At 40.3% G+C, this 18,781-nt stretch overlaps 1 protein-coding gene and 1 long non-coding RNA gene across 2 annotated transcripts in view; one reads left to right on the forward strand and one right to left on the reverse strand.

Annotated features, from left to right (window-relative positions):
• LOC116334048 (obscurin-like protein 1) overlaps positions 1–18,781 on the reverse strand; it is a 40,302-nt gene that overhangs the window by 7,454 nt on the left and 14,067 nt on the right. Inside the window, exons 7-22 of the mRNA XM_039600084.1 lie at positions 11,956–12,231; positions 10,181–10,453; positions 9,589–9,864; positions 9,234–9,509; positions 8,411–8,686; positions 8,054–8,329; positions 7,678–7,944; positions 7,307–7,573; positions 6,933–7,202; positions 6,173–6,439; positions 4,925–5,191; positions 4,242–4,354; positions 3,876–4,029; positions 1,245–1,406; positions 1,018–1,122; positions 428–694 (exon numbers count right to left, since the gene is read on the reverse strand). Coding sequence (XP_039456018.1) covers positions 428–694; positions 1,018–1,122; positions 1,245–1,406; positions 3,876–4,029; positions 4,242–4,354; positions 4,925–5,191; positions 6,173–6,439; positions 6,933–7,202; positions 7,307–7,573; positions 7,678–7,944; positions 8,054–8,329; positions 8,411–8,686; positions 9,234–9,509; positions 9,589–9,864; positions 10,181–10,453; positions 11,956–12,231 — 3,792 coding nt within the window. The remainder of the gene's footprint in view (positions 1–427; positions 695–1,017; positions 1,123–1,244; positions 1,407–3,875; positions 4,030–4,241; positions 4,355–4,924; positions 5,192–6,172; positions 6,440–6,932; positions 7,203–7,306; positions 7,574–7,677; positions 7,945–8,053; positions 8,330–8,410; positions 8,687–9,233; positions 9,510–9,588; positions 9,865–10,180; positions 10,454–11,955; positions 12,232–18,781) is intronic.
• On the forward strand, positions 2,010–18,057 carry LOC120433599. The gene is made up of 3 exons (XR_005608653.1): positions 2,010–2,192; positions 17,090–17,223; positions 17,910–18,057. It is a non-coding gene; the product is annotated as an uncharacterized LOC120433599 (long non-coding RNA).

The raw sequence follows: 18,781 nt of genomic DNA on the forward strand, positions 1-18,781 counted from the left end.
AATCAGTGTAGAATCAAATCAGTGTAGATGATTTTAATTTGCCAATTTGGGGACGTATCTATGAACATTACTTTATATCACCCGTGGTCAAGTTAAACAAGGTAATTGTGAAATTAAAACAGATTGACTCCTATATAAAAATGTGCCCCGATATTACGCCTTTCACAAAATAAAAAATTACATGTGGTAACTCTGCTTTTCCAGTAGGTGGCACTATCTGGTTATATATGCACACAGTATTTGCTGTTGCTACTATAAGAGAGGGACAGTCCTGACATTTGTCAATGGCACAGAAATAAAAACAGACCTAGTAAAGGTGGTACATGCCTACATAACAATATCCTGCTAAAAGAACTAGACCTAACTTTTAGTAAGATGTCATTTGTGTGCACTGATGATGTTAAGCTTTAATGAAAAAGCCTCTTACCCTCCACTGTCAGTTTTGCAGAGCAAGTATAATCTCCAACCTGCACACTGTATGTGCCCTCATCATCTAGCGCCACCTGCTGGATGATCAGCTTGCGATAACATCCTTCGCTGCAGATCTCGAAGCGTTCAGAGGGCAGGATGACATTGCTGCCTTTGTACCAGCGGATGCTACATCTGGGGTTGGACACTGTGCAGTCCAAGATCACGCGGCTCTTCTCAAGGGCCGTCTTGTCTTGCAGAGGTTTTACAATACTGACTGGAAGCTCTGAAAGGGAAGGAATGTAGTTTAAATATGGGTCTTATTGAAATCACAACACACTGAGGTAGACACCATAACCTACCTCACCTCGCTTTAATGATTAGAAAATACATATTTCATTTATTGAATACATGCACTAGAGACAGGAAATGTGAAGCTAAACATTGATTGCATTGAAAAAATGAAATTTTACTGTTGTTGGTTTTCAAGAAACCTGTTTAGTTGGATTAACTGAGCAAAAACCATTGAATTAACCCCCCAAAACTTAAGGATCATCAGGTTGCCCCAGTATGGTTTATTTTCTAATTAGTTAGTAATTATTTAAATACCTTCCACCTCCAAGTAAGCAACAGATTCAATGTGCCTCGCCACAAATTTAATCTCTCCAGAGTCCTCTGCTCGCACGTTGCACATGAGAAGAAAATGTTTTGTCCCTGAAATGAGAAAAATTGTGAAACATTTGTTATAAAATATTTTTTTCAAGTTCTCAAGTTTTCTTTCTGGTTAAAGCCTAAAATGTATTTTTGTTTGTTTGTTTGTTTTTGTTTTTGCAAACCTTCCTGGCGGATCTTAATGGTGCTGGTGGGCTGTATCCGCTCCCCATTTTTGTACCATTCCCCCGGCACATCCTCCACTGAGATCTCACAAACAAACACGGCGTTTTCATCCTCCTGGATGTCCAGGTCCTCAAGACCCTGGAGGATCACCAGCTCACGCTCTGTAGAATTCAAATTTAAAACATATGTATATATAAATACATATGTATACATATATATACATATTTAAGATTACAATGGAATCCTCATTCACACATCCAGCAGTCACAGAACATATAAATGTTGCAGGCAGATGGCAGCATTGTGCTGTAAAGCTGAAAAGTTTGTAAAGCTGAAAGCCAGGTCTAGAATGCAGTTTCAACTCTTTTCTAAACCAACATGGCCATAAATACCAGCCACAGCCAGCAGTACTAATAATTTATTATTAATCATTAATTACTTATTAACTTGCCAATCTAATTAGTAATAATAGCCTAATAGCACTTTTGGGGCTACTATTATGAACATTTTATTGGAACAATATTTTTGTATAGCTAAGTGTTTCATTTTTACTCAAATACAGAAACTTGTAACTAATGTGTTTTTTATATGTAGCTCTGACTCTATAAATATTATTCTGATGGTATCCACACTGTGTTCTTCTTAAACATTAAGAGAACTTTATTATATGCAAATGTAAAAATATGGAGCACCTGGCACACCTACACAGCTGTTTTCTATTTCCTTCATTAAACAAGCTAGCAATAAGCAGGTGCAAAAAAGGTAACAACTCTGAACAGAACTCCAACTCTGAAACTAGCAAACTAGCAACCTTTTTTGATAACTAAGTGAGCAACATGTTTTAGCTGTAAGCAGACATTAGATAACATAAGCTAAAAGCATCAATGAAATTAGAAAGAAGCAGAAAGAAACATGGAAGCAGAAGCGCTAGCTATAGCCGTTTTGTGGTAAGTGCTGCATACAAGGCACACGCCTGTGTCTTCAAGGCTCTAAGCAGTTGTATCAAGCAAAAAGCTAATTTAACTAAAGGGAGCATTGACATTTGATAAAAATATCTCACTGCTTTTTAAACTTCTGTCAAATAGATTGAACAATCTTGCAAAGAATCTTGCAAAAAGCATCAAGTAAGTACATTTTTCAAGCAACGGTGCAAAACATATTTATTCTAATGCTTCAGCGTGGCCTTTAGCCAATCACCTAAATAAAATATCCTGAGACTGAGGGAGTTAGTGAGGTTATTGCTAACTGCTAACTAAAGCTTGGCTTGTTTGCCTTGCAAATAATTGGTGATTGATGGTATAATGTCCAGCTACACCAGCATAGATACTAATAATCAGGCAGTGGGCTTTATAAGTGTTGAAGCAACAGGTGATTCTTGTTGAATACACCGGCTACAGCTGTGTAGCACTCAGGTTCCAAGCCATCTAACAGTGTCTGGTCATAGTTTAGAACAGAGGTTCCCAAAGTGTGGGGCCCGCCGGGGGGCGCGGTATGAAAAAAAAAAAAAAAAAAAAAAAAAAAAAAAAAAAGAGCGCTTGGACACTGTGGACAGGTTTTTGACGGGGCTCCCACACAAACGCAAAGCAGGAGATGAAGCATCGCCAAATATGTTTCCAAACCAACTTCCTTCCAAGCCAAAGACAGGAAAATATGGTGAAGCATATCTTCCCTTTGGCTTCACCTGCACAAGTGCCAAGGTAGGTCTCCCCTGCAAAATTAGTTTCCCTGCGTCGGGAGCACGCGCTGGGCTCTCCAAATCACTGACAAACAGTATCCCACATTCTTGATTTTTAGTTCACAAACACTTCTTGTAATGACTAACTACTCCTGACATTTTGGACATGTTAGCTCTTTATGCAGTAAAGTTACAGTGGGATACAAATAATATCAGGCTGATCCTGCCGTAATTTGTTCCCCCTGTTCAAATCACGGACAAACAGTATCCCACAGCTGTTTATGTGTTTAAACCCATTTTGCACAGAGAGGCATTTTTTGAAAAATGTATTGATAGCAATGTTGAATATTATTACACAGGAAAAAAAAACAACTACACGTAAAATAATTACACCGTGACGCCTCTGCCTTTCTAAATGGAGGGACAGTAACTGCGTGTGTGTATGTAAGCATGTAAAACCTGCAGATAGTCAGATTAACAGTATTTTGTCCCTATCTGCCATTCTGCAATTCATCTCATGTAAACAATAACGTGGCGCACAGCGTGACGTGAAAAGAGGCACATACCTTTGACGTTGCGTGACGAACTCTGTAATCCTCGTCCACACGTAAACGCAAAAAAGGAGTTTTAAATAATCTCCGTTTTCGGTGAATCGCAACGCCGTTTACGTGTTGACGAAAAGCCCAAAGGCATAGAAACAGCTGAGTTTTCAAAAATACCCGTGTAGGTGTGGACGTAGCGTAAAAGAGTTAGTAGTATATTTTATTACTACCTGTAATTTATTGCCGTTTTACTTGTATTTGCTTAATTGTTTACTAAATGTTTGAGGTGTGAAATAAACCGCAAACCGGTCCTATATAAATTTAGGACCAGTAACAATTTTTTTTTAAAACCTACAACTGCTTTAATACTTGATTGCCATCAAGTCGGTATCATTTTACACAGTAGACTGTACCATAGACTTCCACAGTGCAGGATGTAGCTGCATCTCCTGCATCGCAGGTATACACGCCAGAATCACTGACTTGGCATTTCATGATCTGGAGAAACCGCTTCCTTCCCATTGCATAAATGCGCAAGTCTTTGCTGGTCTTCACCTCAGCCCCGTCCTGAAAATGATAAGAAAACACAAAATAAAACAAACAAATACAGTAAAATTTTACTTTGAACATTCTGCAGAGATCAAGAGTTGGTTTTGGGAAATTACTCTAAAAAAAAAAAACAACTTTTAATATCAGTGTTTTCAGGGTGTTTTTTTTCTGTGGTCTTTTGTCAGTATCACAAATGTTGCCAGTAAAGAATAAATAGAAAAATCACCGACCTTCATCCATTTCACATCCACGTTGTGTCTTGACAGCTCACACTCGATGGAGATTACTGCCCCTTCAGGGAACCTCTGGTTGTCCAGTTTTCTGAAAATGGTCACTGGGGGCTCTGGTGCAGAAAGAGATTACTTAACAACCAAAATCCTGCTTAAATTTCTTCAAAGGCATTGCTGCTCAAAATTAAAGTAACCTTTACGAGTAACTTATATGGACTCATTGCGATGACATTTTTATCCAATTGTCATCCACAGCATTTCATACCGAGCTCAAAGGGATGATGCATACTGAGTGACTGGGTATGGAGTGGATTATTTTACAGCATGAGGTTAAAATGACACCTGACAGAAAAGACTCAACCGAGCCATTGCTTTTCACTTGGTTGTGCTAGGCCAATTTGTGTTTGTAACACGAGCCCAGATAAAGGCAATGGTAGCAGTGCTGTCAATCCATTCTGTTACATGCCTCCACTAATTGGCACATGGCCAGTGTTGAGTGGACCACTTTAGCTACCAGTTTAAGGTCACAACAAAATGAGTAAAGTTGCAGTTTGCCTGCTGTGGACAGAAGTACATAATAAGCTGGCCTGGATTACTTACATAATTATTGAGCTTAACAGTTGAGCAATTTGCAATCATTATCGCAAAGCTGCTTCTCTTTACGATTTCTCAAAAGTACCTACCCTTTACAACAAGCCTTGCAGAGGTCTTCAGATTCTCTATGCAGAACACAAAGGTGCCAGTGTCTTCTACTGACAGGTTAGAGATAGTAAGGCTGTGGACTTGTCCTTTTGCGCTCATACGGAAGTGATTAGTTGGCTTAAGCTTGAGTCCGTTTCTCATCCATGTGCCCGGGACATTGGGATGGGACACCTCTACCTCGAAAGAAGCTGTTTCCCTCTCTGTGGTTTTAATGTCGGTCAGTCCCCTCTTGATTGTGATTTTTCGAGCTACAGAGGCATCAAAGCAGGAAAAGTCATGTTTGAGAGACTGGGAACCTAACACAGGCATTTTCATTTCAGGCATTTAGCGCTGAGCAGACATGGCGTCCTTTTATAGTCGGAGGACAGGCGTGGAGTCTTTTTGGTGCACAGCGGTTAAACAATACAAGCTGGCACATACACAAGCCATTTGAGCACTGGGCTTTACGCAAAAGCCCAGTGCACTTTGGAAGGGCCAACATTTTTCACTTATTCTAACACAGACACACATTCCCTGTGGAAAAAAAGGAGTGTTTATTTTGGAGACCTGATGACAACAACCTCAGTTTTGAAGGCCAGGGTGTAAATTTAGATGCAATAGGAGGAGATCCAAATTCATAGGAGGTGCCAACAGCAGCCTGAAGTACCGACTTTCCCCTTCCCACCCACACTAGTGTTGAAAGAACAGCCTTTAATTCACCCACTGGCCTGTGGCTCATAGGACTACGAAACACAAGAAGCATCTGCAAAGAAAAACAAGCATAAGTACATCTTAATCACCACAACATGCCCGTTTTGCAGTATGCCAGGCCTCAATGCTCTTGAGAAAGTTAAATGACGCTTATTCATAGGAATTTTCTATTTTATTTACAAAATCAAATTATGGGCTGTGAACAGAGGCATCTTTTGATTATCAAGCATTTAACCCTTAGAATAGAATTTTGTGTGTCCTGCCCATGTGTAATTATCAGGGCTTTGTTGATCCTGCGTCACAACAGTAAACCCTGGTCCGAAAGTCAGCTTGGGCTGTAAGGATATCACCTGTTGGATTCCATCATATTTCAGTACAAGTGCCAACCTGGTCCCCAGGTCACTCAAATTACTCTTACTCAGTTAATTGAAATTTGCCTTCACATGAAGCAGTGATGGAGGCTGCGCGTGAGATGGGGTTGTCGGCAACAGCGGTAAACAAACAACAACAGGGCATAGTGAGAACACGTGGGCACTTACGTTCCACTGTGAGCTGGGCTTGTGTGCGGTCATGAAGGGTTTCACAGCTGTAGGTGCCCCGGTCAGACATTGACACTTTGTGGAGGGTGAGACTGTGTTTGCGGCCCTTGTGCTTCAGGGTATACTTGGCCCCAGGGTGGATTAGCACCCCTTGCCTCATCCACCGCACCTCTCCCGAATCCACACTCACCTCCACTTCTAGAGTTGCTTCACTGTATTCTTCAGCTACAACTGGTGTCATTTTCTTACTGAACAGCACCTGTTGCTCTTGAAGTGAATGTTAGGAATTAGTATATAACAGCGTCAACAGTTTTACTCCATCACTTTTATTCCATCACAGTATGCTTAAGTCGTGTATGTGGTTTTTGTTAAGTCTACTGTGAAGCCACACCCAAACCAATGGGAATATGTAAACCAGCAAAGGTGCAAGTTTAAGCACAGAGAATGAGCAAAAAGCTCTGTGGGGCCTTACCCCCTGCAGTGCAATACACGCCAAAACCACTGAGCCACTTGTCTCCGTCAGTAACCAGAGGAATTTTGATATGAGAACCTGTGAGGTGCAAGCTGTCAAAGTCACCTTTTCAATAGTTTGAAGTTGTTTGCATGGAATACGTGTCATATATGCTATTAAAGGTAAACTACTCCACTGAAGCTTGATAGTCACCAGAGAAAGATAAGGAAACTTAATGTTGAATATTCTAACCTCATCATTCAGACAAATTTGTTTGGTAAAGTGTCAATCGCAGGGGCCGCAACTCACCTTGAACCTGTAGTTCTGCCTCTGAAATCAACCCCTCTGCATCAGCTGTCACTCTGCCGCTATCTGAAACCATGCAGTTGTTGATGCAGAGCATGTGGCATAGCCCATTGCTGGAAACCACAGTGCGCTCATTCAGGGCTACTTGCTTGCCGTTTAAGTGCCACACCAACTTGGTGTCCTCCGGTGAAACCACACACTTAAAAACGGCATCTTCTCCTTCACAGATGATGACATTACGAAGCTCTGCTATGAACTCAATAATACGGGGGGCTGAAAAATATTCATATGAATTGTGAGCTCAAACTTTGCTCATATGTTACAATTGCACATTGGCCAGCATATATTGTCTCTCTTAAAGATTTACATGGGCTTACTTTCTACAGTGACAGTGGCTGAAGTCCTGTCATCTGTGGATTCACAGACATATTCTCCGCCGTCTTCCTCCATTACTTGGTGGATGGTAAAGCTCCGCTCTCTACCTTGAGCCCTGATTGTGTGCCGACGGCTAGGAGAGATCTCGTGGCCATTTTTTAGCCACTGAACGTCTCCTTTTGGCTTGTTGATCTCACATTGTAACGTAAGGCGGGTTCCCTTTGGAGCCTTGATATTCTCCAACTGTCTGATAAATTTAACCTTCATTTCTGTTGGGCAAAGAAATACAGTTTTAGATCATGCCATCATTTTGACATTTGTAATCAAATACTTAGAAAGAGAGGCCACATTTTGTTAAGTGACAAATTCCTACCTTTGACTAAAAGACTGAAATACATCTCATCTGTCTTTACATCACAGACATATTCTCCAGAATCAGACAGCTGCAGAGGATTAATGGTGAGCTTGTGGGTATTACCCACACTGGAGATGTGAATGTTCTCCTCGTTCAATAGTTGGCCATCTTTCAGCCACCGAACATTTGCTCTTTCATGGCTCACAATGGCACACAGTGTGACGCTCTCGTTTTCATAGGCTGTGATGCTGTTTGCTTTTTTATTCAGAAACTTGGCTGGCGGCTCTGAGCAAAAATACATTCACAAAGAAGTTGCTTGAAATTCCAAGTGCAAGCATCATTAAACCTAGTCGTATGAAATTCTGACACATCTTTGAACATCATCTTAACTTACCTTGGACCTCTACAATTGTTATCAATTTGTCATCGAGGGCATCGCAAATGTATTCTCCAGAGTCCGAGGGCTGAAGTCCAAAGAGAACAAGCTTCCTCACAACGTCATAGCTGTCAATTTTTACACGAGTATCTGGTTTCAATATCTTGCCGTTCCATAACCACTCAACTGTGGCGTTTGGCCGAGACACTTCACACTCCAAAATAAGATCATCTCCTGCTACCAGTATATGATGCTCTGGGTGGCCTGCATTTCCAATGATCTGCACAGGAGGCTCTGAACAAAAACAAGCACATTATCATTTTGTGTTCAACATAAAGGAAAGACAAGTTGTTAAGTATTTATTATTAATATTACCTTTGACAGTGATATAGAAGACCATTTTATCATCCACTGCATCACAGGTATATTCCCCTGAATCTTCAAACCCAGCATTTAGGACAACCAGAGATCGGAAAACACCTTGCTCTTCGATGCAGTATTGCTCATTGTCATCAATAAGCTTGTTATCTTTATACCAGCTGACTGAGGCATTGGCTCTTGAGAGTTCACATACAAGAATAATGTCATCTGATACTAAGAACTGTTTTTCTGTTTTTGCATCTGTTTTTCCAAGAATTTTTACAGGTAATTCTGAAAATGAAGAAAACAGAACATTCCATTTATTGGAACAGAATAATTGCCAGACCGTCTGCAAAGGAAATATGTATTCCTTCACTGCTAGCCAGTGGTTGCAGGACAGTCAAGCTATATACGCTGCACTTGCAAACTACTCCCCAAATGGTAGTGAAACAGTCTAGAAACCATTTGCCTTCAAAGTAAAAGCTGTGCCTTCTAAAGCAATTATGTCCTACTTTTGTCAATGTTTTCCAAGTTTTACTGCTGCTTGGAGTGTAAATGTAAAGTGTTTGCAGCCAAATCTCTATCTTTCATGCACACTACAGGCAACTGCTTGGTGCTGTTTACCAAGCAGTTGCCCGTTTACAGACAGTACATCTGTGTTAAATCTACACCATAGATATATCACAAGCACAAACCCTTCTGAAACCTTAGAGTATAACCTTCCTAGAAATATAACCACACATCACCATCAATGCAGCCTGCCACTTCCATGGGCAACATCATTGGCTCTACATAGATTAACCCCAGAAGCATAATTCAGGCATGAGGCTTAACCTACCTTGCACTATCACACTGAAATCCATTACATCGTCTTTTGCGTCGCAGACATATTGCCCAGCATCTTCCACTGTCAGAGAGTGAATGGTCAACTGACGGATGACGCCATCTTCAAGGATTGTGATGTTTCTAGAGTCTTCGACTTCTTCCCCATTCTTCTTCCAAGTGACTTCAGCATTTGATCTTGAAACCTCGCAGTCTAGAACTAGAGTCTCCCCGGCCATTTTCTCTACTCTACTTGCCATCTTCCGAGGACGAATGAAGCGAACAGGAGGCTCTGTGTATTAAGTGAATCTTAAGTTAGAGTGGATATAGTCTGACATAGCAAGAGCCTTCTTATTATTAAGTTTTATTACCTGCTATGTTTACAAAGAATGTCTTGGAGTCATCCGCTGTGTCACATACATATTCTGCTGAATCTTTGACGGTAGTTTCAGGTATAATAAGTCTTCTGTAGACACCATCCACCTCCAGAATGAGATTGTCGTTCTCCTCCACCTCGAGTCCATCACGATACCAGCGTACCATTGCATTGGGCCGTGAGATCTCACAGCTTAGTACCATCCTCTCAGAGGTCTGCTGACACAGTTCCATTTCTGACTGACTTGGGGATACAATCTTCACTGGAGGTTCTGAAAGTGAACGGTATCACCCAGCTTTTCAATTAAAACAATACTGCACAATATTGTAAAGGCTTCTGTATGCAGCAGTTAAAATATTTCTCAGCTCTTTGTAGAGCGACAGACCAGAGTTAATTTTACCTTACCTTGGTGGGAGGCCATTTAGATATCAATATTTTAGCCTTAAAACATGTTCTGATGATGCGTGACATTGACTTGTTTGATTTAAATATACCAACCGCCTAATAGGACATTGTGCTAATTTCTCTTGGAACAGTGACAAATCCCCACATACACACACAGTATCTATAGTGTCAGGTGTTTGTACCTGTGATATTTAGGTGAAAGAATATTGAATCGTCAGCTGTATCACAGACGTATTCTCCAGAATCCTCTACTCCACTAGATAGTATCTTAAGTCGCCGATAAGGCCCTTCTACCTTGAGCTTGATGTTCTCACTCTCTTGAAGCTTTTGACCGTCTTTATACCAGCTGACCACACCGCTGGCACGAGACAGTTCACAGCTCAGAATAATTTCATCGGGGACATGACGGTCAAGGTGGACATCCTCCTTGGGATAGATTATCGTCACAGGAGGTTCTTTGGAGAAAGAGTACAAGTAATTGAAGCTTCATCTGTACACGTAGATACAATCAACAGAATTTATACCGTTAATTGCTAAGATATTAGAGAAGGTTGTGGCTAAGCAGCTTACAGCAGTTTTAGACAAACATAATCTCTTTGACAAATTTCAGTCTGGCTTTCGTAGAGCTCATTCTACTGAAACAGCCCTTCTTAGAGTTTCCAGTGATATTCTAATGCAAAACGATGCGGGAAAGTGTTCTGTACTCCTAATGTTGGATCTCACGCCAGCCTTTGACACCGTTGACCATTACATGTTGCTTGAAAGGCTGAAATACTGGGTTGGTGTATCTGGGTCTGCCTTAGTGGTTCTCCTCGTATCTCTATGAACGATACTTTTCTGTGGCGGTCTCTAAGTTCAGGTCATCTTCTACGTCCCTGTCCTATGGTGTGCCACAAGGTTCTGTGCTGGGGCCTTTATTGTTTTTAATATATTTACTTCCTCTCCAGCATGTTTTGAGCCCCTTTGAGGACATCCACTACCACTGCTACGCAGACGACATCCAGCTATATATGTCTTTTAAACCAGAAGATGTTTCTAAGCTGCAGATTCTAAATGTGTGCTTAGAAACCATCAAAGGTTGGATGGCTGACAACTTCCTCCAACTTAATGAAGAAAAGACTGAAGTCCTTGTATGTGCTCCAGACAGACATGTACCTAACATAATGAATGCTCTTGGTCCTCTTTCAACATTTGTGAAATCATCTATCAGGAACCAAGGAGTAACCTTTGATTCTGCTCTTACCCTGGACGTTCACGTCAAATCTCTGGTTCGGTCCTGCTTCTATCATTTAAGAAACATTTCTAAACTGAGCCCCATAGTATCTCATACTGAACTGGAGATTGTTATTCATGCATTCATTTCATCATGATTGGACTACTGTAATTCACTGTTTACATGTCTAAACAAAAACTCCCTGGAGCGTCTGCAGATTGTCCAAAATGCTGCAGCAAGGCTTCTGACAAGAACATCTAAGTACTCTCATGTGACACCGTTGCTTATACAGCTGCACTGGCTCCCCGTTGAATTCAGAGTCCATTTTAAGATACTGGTTCTGACATTTAAAGCTCTTCAAGGACAAGCACCAGCCTATATCATTGAACTGTTACAGCCCTATGTCCCTAGTAGGTCCCTGAGGTCTTGTGATCAGGGCCTACTTGTTATTCAGCATACTAGGCTGAAAACCAAGGGTGATAGAGCTTTTGCCACTATGGCCGCCAGACTGTGGAACTCTCTTCCTCAGAACTTAAGATCTGCAGACTCATTGATTGCTTTTAAAAAACAGCTAAAAACACATCTTTTTAGAATTGCATTTTGTTAACTTTGGACTGCTTCTGTTTTATACCTTGTGAAGCACTTTGTGATCTTTTATCTAGAAATGTGCTATATAAATAAAATTTTACTTACTTACTTACTAATTTTCGAATTCTGGACTGTTGTATTTGAGTATTTTATTACCTCGTATGTTAACTTTGAAGACTAAAACGTTGTCTCCTACACGGCATGTGTATGTAGCTGTGTCGGACAGTTGGGCTGAATGTATAATCAGCTTTCTTTTGGTGCCCTCTGCTTGGATTGTAACATTATTGGCTGGTTGCATTTCAGTTCCGTCTTTGTACCATTTGACAACGCCATCAGACCTTGATACTTCACATGACAGAACAAGCTGTTCATGTTCCACAACACTCTGGAAAAGGTCCCTCTCTGGGATATCAGCAAACGTTACCGGTGGTGCTGCAGAAAAAAACAAAAACAAAGCAAATACTAAAATAAGTTTTTGCATGAAGCTAGATCTCATTGTTTATGCTCATGCCGAGGTTTTCACAGCCTAGTCATGCTGATTTTAAGCTTTGCTGTCAAGATAATAACTCCTCACAGACATCAGAAGCATTGGTGGGTGTTAAGCCACATTTGAAGTGATGTAAAAACATATTTGCAGCAGTGCACTGATGAAATACTATTTACACAGGTGTGCAGAAAAAAAAGTTCATCAAAATACATGCTGGACACTGAAGACGCTGTCCTAAAATGTAAAGCATGTATACAGAAAGCAGCTAAATGTTTAGACGTTTAAGAAAATCAGCTATGATGGATACGATGATGATCAGGTTTTGCTTTGTTAAGTATTAGAGGTCATGAAGGTGTACAAAACAGAACAGTTAAAACATTTGCCAAGAAAACATGGCCAAAGGAGATCATATCACCTTTCACCTCCACACAGAAATCGTTGAACTCTGAATCATCATCAGTTTTACAATTGTACACGCCAGAGCATGAAGATGTGGCCGATTTCATAACCAGTGTCCTCTTTTTGCTCTCTGAATCAACGTTTAGTTCCGATTCTGGCAAGAGTTTTATTCCATCCTCATTCAAGCAGGTCTGGATTGGAGAATGTGAGATCTCGCACTGTGGTTTTATCAGTCCGCCTGCTTCAAGAGGATCGCTCCTCTCAGCCTCTGGAACAGCTGAGAATCAAACCCATGCTATAGGATTTTCAATTCATTAACAGTAACCAGATAGCAATGGTAAACAGATTTGCTTTTGTTATCCTACACTGTACAACATACTTCAGTTTCTGTAGTCAAGGGTGAGGTATGCCAACAGTGATTTTAATTAATTGATATTTGGCTCCAGAATGTTGCAAATGTTGTTTGGCTGACAGTGAAATCACACCATTATTTTAACATATAGCACTACAATGTAGTTTGTAAAAATAGTGTAGTATGCCTTCTCTCATTCCTAGGGAGTCAGATACTGTTGTGTCAAGACGGGCATCTATCAGGTACCCACAAGTTGTCCTTTGGTGTTGGTGCAGTGACACACTGGGTTTATGGTTCCACCCATAAAGTGGTCTTACTTCAAATTCATAGCATATGGACACTCATAAAGTATGCATTGGCAACATATTTAAACTCAATGGGAAGCATAATTTCTCAGTGGGCATGGCAACTTTTGAGAAAGGGTTTTATTCCAAACCAAGATCTTTTCCTGAACCTAACCATTAGTGTTCAGTGCCTAAACATACAGTCCCAATCAAAAGTTACTTAAAAAATTAAAAAATGGCAAAAAATTATATTTTGCATGGTTGGATCATAACAAGGTTGCAAGTAGAGCCATAATTGCCAACAAGAAGAAACGGGAGTGAGACAAAACATTTTTTTTGAGCATGCAATTTATTGAAAACAATGCTTAAACCGAAACAGGCTGTTTTACAGCTGATCAAAAGTTTAGGACCACATGCCTTTAAAAGGCCAAATCTGTGCAAAAATGTGTATTCATTGTCATTTTCTGTCAGGTAGTCACATTGTCATGACGTTCTGATGGCAAAGGCAAAAAATGTTCCTTTTTTGAACGTGGTCGGTCTCGCAGCACACCATTGCTGCTTAAATGATCCTGAGGGTTATGGAACAAAAAAGTCAAATGGAAAACCCCAAAAATTTCACCAGCACTGAGCCGGAGGATCCAATTGGCTGTCCTTCAAGACACTGGATAATCCTCGACCCAAATTAAGGCCGTTACTGGTGCCGACTGCAGCCCCATAACCATCAGATGGCATCTGAGACTGAAGGGCTTCAAAAACAAAAAACGTCTCCTTGATGTCATTTTCACTTTCTGGTCAACCTCAGACATAGCTGAAAATGTCTGAGGTGGCCTCATCTTCTTAAACGTCACAAAACCGACCGTTTGGACTTTGCAAGAAAGCACCAAACGTGGGACATTGAAAGGTGGAAAAAGGTTTTATTCTTTGATGAGAAACAATTTAGCCTTGATGGTCCTGATGGTTTCCAGCGTTACTGGCATGACAAGCAGATCCCACCTGAGATGTTTTCTACGTGCCACAGTGGAGGGGGCGCCCTACTGGTCTGGGGTGCTTCTTCCTTCAGTGAAACAATGGAGCTTCAGGAGGTGCACTGGCGAGCATCCGTCATGACTAAGGGCCCTCGTCTGTGTGGTAATGACTGGGTTTTTCCAAAGGACAACGCTACAGTACACAATGCCCACAGGACAAGGGACATCTTCCAGGAGAATAACATCACTCGTTTGGACCATCCTGTGTGTTCCCCTGATCTAAATCCAATCGAGAACCTTTGGGGATGAATGGTAAAGGAAGTTTACAAAAATGGACAACAGTTCCAGACAGCAGATGGCCTTTGTGCGGCCGTCTTCACCACTTGGAGAAATGTTCCTACTCACCTCATGGAAACGTTTGCATCAAGCATGCTGCAACGAATTTTTGAAGTGATCAACAATAACAGTGGAGCTACTCATTACTGAGTTCATGTTCGGAACTTTGATTTCTTTTTTCGGAGGTGTGGTCCTAAAGTTTTGATCAGCTGTAAAAAAGCCTGTTACAGTTTAAGCATTGTTTTCAATAAATTGCATGCTCAAAAAATGTTTTGTCTCACTCTCATTTCTTCTGGCTGATTGATCCAAACATGCAAAATAGGATTTTTTGCCATTTTTAAATGGTGTTAAACTTTGATTGGGGCTATTATAAAATGCAAGTTAAAATGAAACTAATCAGTAAATCAAAAAACACGACAAAACACAGTCAAAAGACAAACAGGCATCTGTTTTTCAAAATTGTATTATATACTGTATTATAATTGATCAAATTGTGTTTTTGGAAACATTAGAGATGAAGATTATATCATTTTATGTTATTTGCCGAATCTGGCGTCAATTCTGATCAACATGTGTTTCTCAACATTTTCAGCAGTTTCCTGAGCCCTTAGTCTGTGCTATTTACAAAATGTAGCCTACCTGGACAGGAACTGGATGTTTTAAATAATGAATCCTGTGGAAATTTAGCATAACTCCACCACCATCCCTTCAAGCTCCAAATGTGAACTTTGTCATATTTTAAAAGCTGTCCAAAATCACTGCAGCCAGAGCGTGAAGGCATGACAGAAGACAACTTGTGCATATCTCTAAAACACATCAGTATGTGATGCACTAGGATGAGAATATGATGCATTATCTTACAGAGTTGTGGGAAATATGTTAGTAAATAGTTGCCTGCTGACACACCACCAGACATAGCAAAATAAAAAATTTAATTTAAGTGGCATTTATGTCTTGAAAAATCTAAATTTCTTTTCTTTTTTTTAATCTCAGTTTTGGTCTCCACCAGCTAAAAAGCCAACCAATTTGGCTCTTTAGCTGTTTTTTCTTTTCCTCCCAGCAAGCTGCCAGTGTTATTTCTCTGATACCTGGTTCTGGCAGCAGGGTTGATGAAACTTTAAAAGTGAGTAATTACCTATCTGTGATCAAAATCATAGCAGAAACTCAAAATTTTACATATTTAATTTGGATAAAGATGTTCACTAACACTGTAGACAAGACGAAGTACATAATCAAGCATTAATACATCTAACTTATAAATTAAAATGTTGTTTAAGCTAGTCTATTAGCCAAGTATTAATAGACGGTTAGTAATTCTGACGAAGCTCAAAATACTTAGATCACCTGCAACATCCACCTTGAATTCTATATGGTCATCTGCGGCCTCACAGCTGTACATCCCAGAGTGTCTGACTTCTGCTGACTGAATGACCAGTGCTCTCAGTTTTTCTTTAGCTTGGATTTCATATTCACTCTCTGGAAGTAGCTGTTCTCCATCTTTGTTCCAATAGACTTGGGCAGTTGGCTCTGAGACTTCACACTGCAGCTTAATTGGGCAGCCTGCTTCAACAAATTTGTTTCTCGCTACCTCTGGAAGCGCTGAAAACCTCACAGGAGTAGCTGGGGGAGTATTAAAAGATTTGCAGAGGACTGCTGTTAAGCTGACCGAGCATCATTTAACAAGCAGTGTGAAAATAAGACTTTTTAGGTTTGGTTAATTTAGCACAGCTAGGATTAGACTTGGTTTTTCACAAGGTGTTTTCAACTGCATGAATAAAAAGAAGTGCCTAGTTTAAGGGTAACTATGGTAACTATGGCCATGCTAAAATACCCCAAACACACACTTGCAAGCTCTTTAACTGAAAGGGAATGTAAGAAAATCACCTTCGACGTCCACATGGAATGTCACAGTGTCATCTGCAAGTTTACAGCTGTAGAGACCAGAGTCAGAGACTTTAGCAGAGTGAATCATCAATTTTCTGAAGTTGCCATCTCTTTTCATATCAAGCCCAGTTTTGCAGAATAGCTCCAAATCATCTTTAAACCAGGAAACCTGGGCAACAGGGTCTGAGACCTCACACTGGAGGATAATCGGACAACCAGCTGCAATCAGCTTGTATTTTTCTGACAGTGGGAGTGGCATGATCTGTGACGATCGGCCTAAAAGAGGAGAATAACAAGGGTACTGGGTAAGACGCTTGTGGTAGGCAAAACACAGTCCAGCCAGTCATACCATTTTCCCATGATCATTCAAATCAAAGTATGTTTCAGCCACTCACAACAGAGAATAAGAACCATAAGACGATAATGAGGATAGAAATAAATCACCTTTTACATCCACTTTAAAAGTCACAGTGTCATCTTTTGTTGAACATTCATAGGTACCAGCATCCGCACTTTCAGCTGAAGGGATGAGCAGTGTCCTTGTCAGTCCATCTGACTGTACTTCCACATTGTTTTGTGGCAGGACTTTTACCCCATCTTTAAACCAGTCGACATGAGCAGAGGGATCATGAGAGACTTCGCATCTCAGGACAATGGGAGCGCCTTCTTCGACGGACTTGTTCCGGTCATTCTCTTGGAGCTCTGAGAACTTCACAGGTAGGGCTGTAGGTTTTTAAAATTGCAAAAGAGTGTCTTAATAAGTGTCTTTAAATATCAAAACTACACTTTATTCAGTTAGAAATGAGTAGGAAGTTAAATTCAACCAAAGCAGCAGACAGCTGACACAGGTCTTTAAGAACAAGGTGCTTTTGACAAAACAACATAAACAAGAACTCAAAGACATCTAGAACGTCTAGAAGAGCAACAATCAATATGAAACCAACAAAAAGTACAGGTTAGACATAAGAGTGTTTATGGTACAAGAAGTGCATATAATTAGTGACATTAAAAAGAATAAAGTAAACTCACAGTTTTCTTTAAATATCGGATATGCTTAACCAGAAGCTACATTATGACACCACATTTTTAATGAGATGTTTACTGTGACGATGTCCTATATGCTTTCATTCCACTCTTATTAAAGTGTTAAAAAAGGGGTCACCATGAATAGGTGTGATGGGGAGTAGTTTTTCTTTAAAGTTACATAAAAAAAAATTACTTACAGTTGGCCTCTGCTTTTTAACGTGGCATGAGTAGTGTATTAGGAAGGCCGGAAAATGAACAATTTTCTGTTAGGTGACTAGAAAAACGTGATTTAATCACCTGCTGTTAACCTGTTAGTGGCAATGCAAGACAATGAAAGCGCTGCAGAGTTTTTTGAGCATCACCTTTTACATCCACAGTGAACTGGATGTCATCATCCTTTGATTCGCAACGGTATACACCCGTGTGAGCCCGCTCGGCTGATGAGACAACTAGACTCCTCAAATTTCCCTCTGACTGGATGTCTACTCCACTATGAGGTAGGAGCTTTGTTCCATCCTTGTACCAACTGACTTGTCCAGTGGGGTCTGACAGTTCACATTGTAGAGCAATGGGATAGCCTGCTATGACTGTCATTTTCTGGTCAACCTCAGACATTGCTGAAAATGTCAGAGGTGGAGCTACAGGATTGAATGTAAAATAGAACTGGTCAATAAAACATGTACTGTAATGGACCAAAAGAAGCAAAGCAAAGCCCCTGAAACTGAAGCTTTCCAATAAAATCAATAAACTACATTAAAAATTAGTATTTGTAAGGAAAGATGAAGCTAGATACATTTAGTAAACCTGGTCTGTCGTCGGTCTTATAAGAAAGTTATTGCATTAATTTAAAAAAAAAAAACCCCCAACTGAGGTGGTTCTGCAGTGACAGCAAATGTATGATAAAGTATACTTAATTAGAAAAGGTTTATGCTTATAATTGCTTAAAAGTTTTTGTTTGTTTGTTTGTTTAACACATTCAGTCAGTGTCTACAGTATGAGTATAGAAGATGATTTAGCCTTAAGAAATTCCTGCCTTTACAGTAGGAGGCTGGAAAATTGGAATTTTTCCAATGTTCAGTCACCTTACTTAGTCAAGCAAAGAGTGAGTGTACTAATTAAAACCCTGGGTACCTGACAAAGCAGTTCAGATTTATTTGGGGCCAACTGTGAAGACATCTAAGACATTTGGGTCATAATACCTTTGCCTGCGCCATGGCTGTGTGCTTCTGTATACTGTCTTGGCAGGGAC

This window comes from Oreochromis aureus, linkage group 16, assembly GCF_013358895.1.
Source record: "Oreochromis aureus strain Israel breed Guangdong linkage group 16, ZZ_aureus, whole genome shotgun sequence".
NCBI classification, from domain to species: Eukaryota; Metazoa; Chordata; class Actinopteri; order Cichliformes; family Cichlidae; genus Oreochromis; species Oreochromis aureus.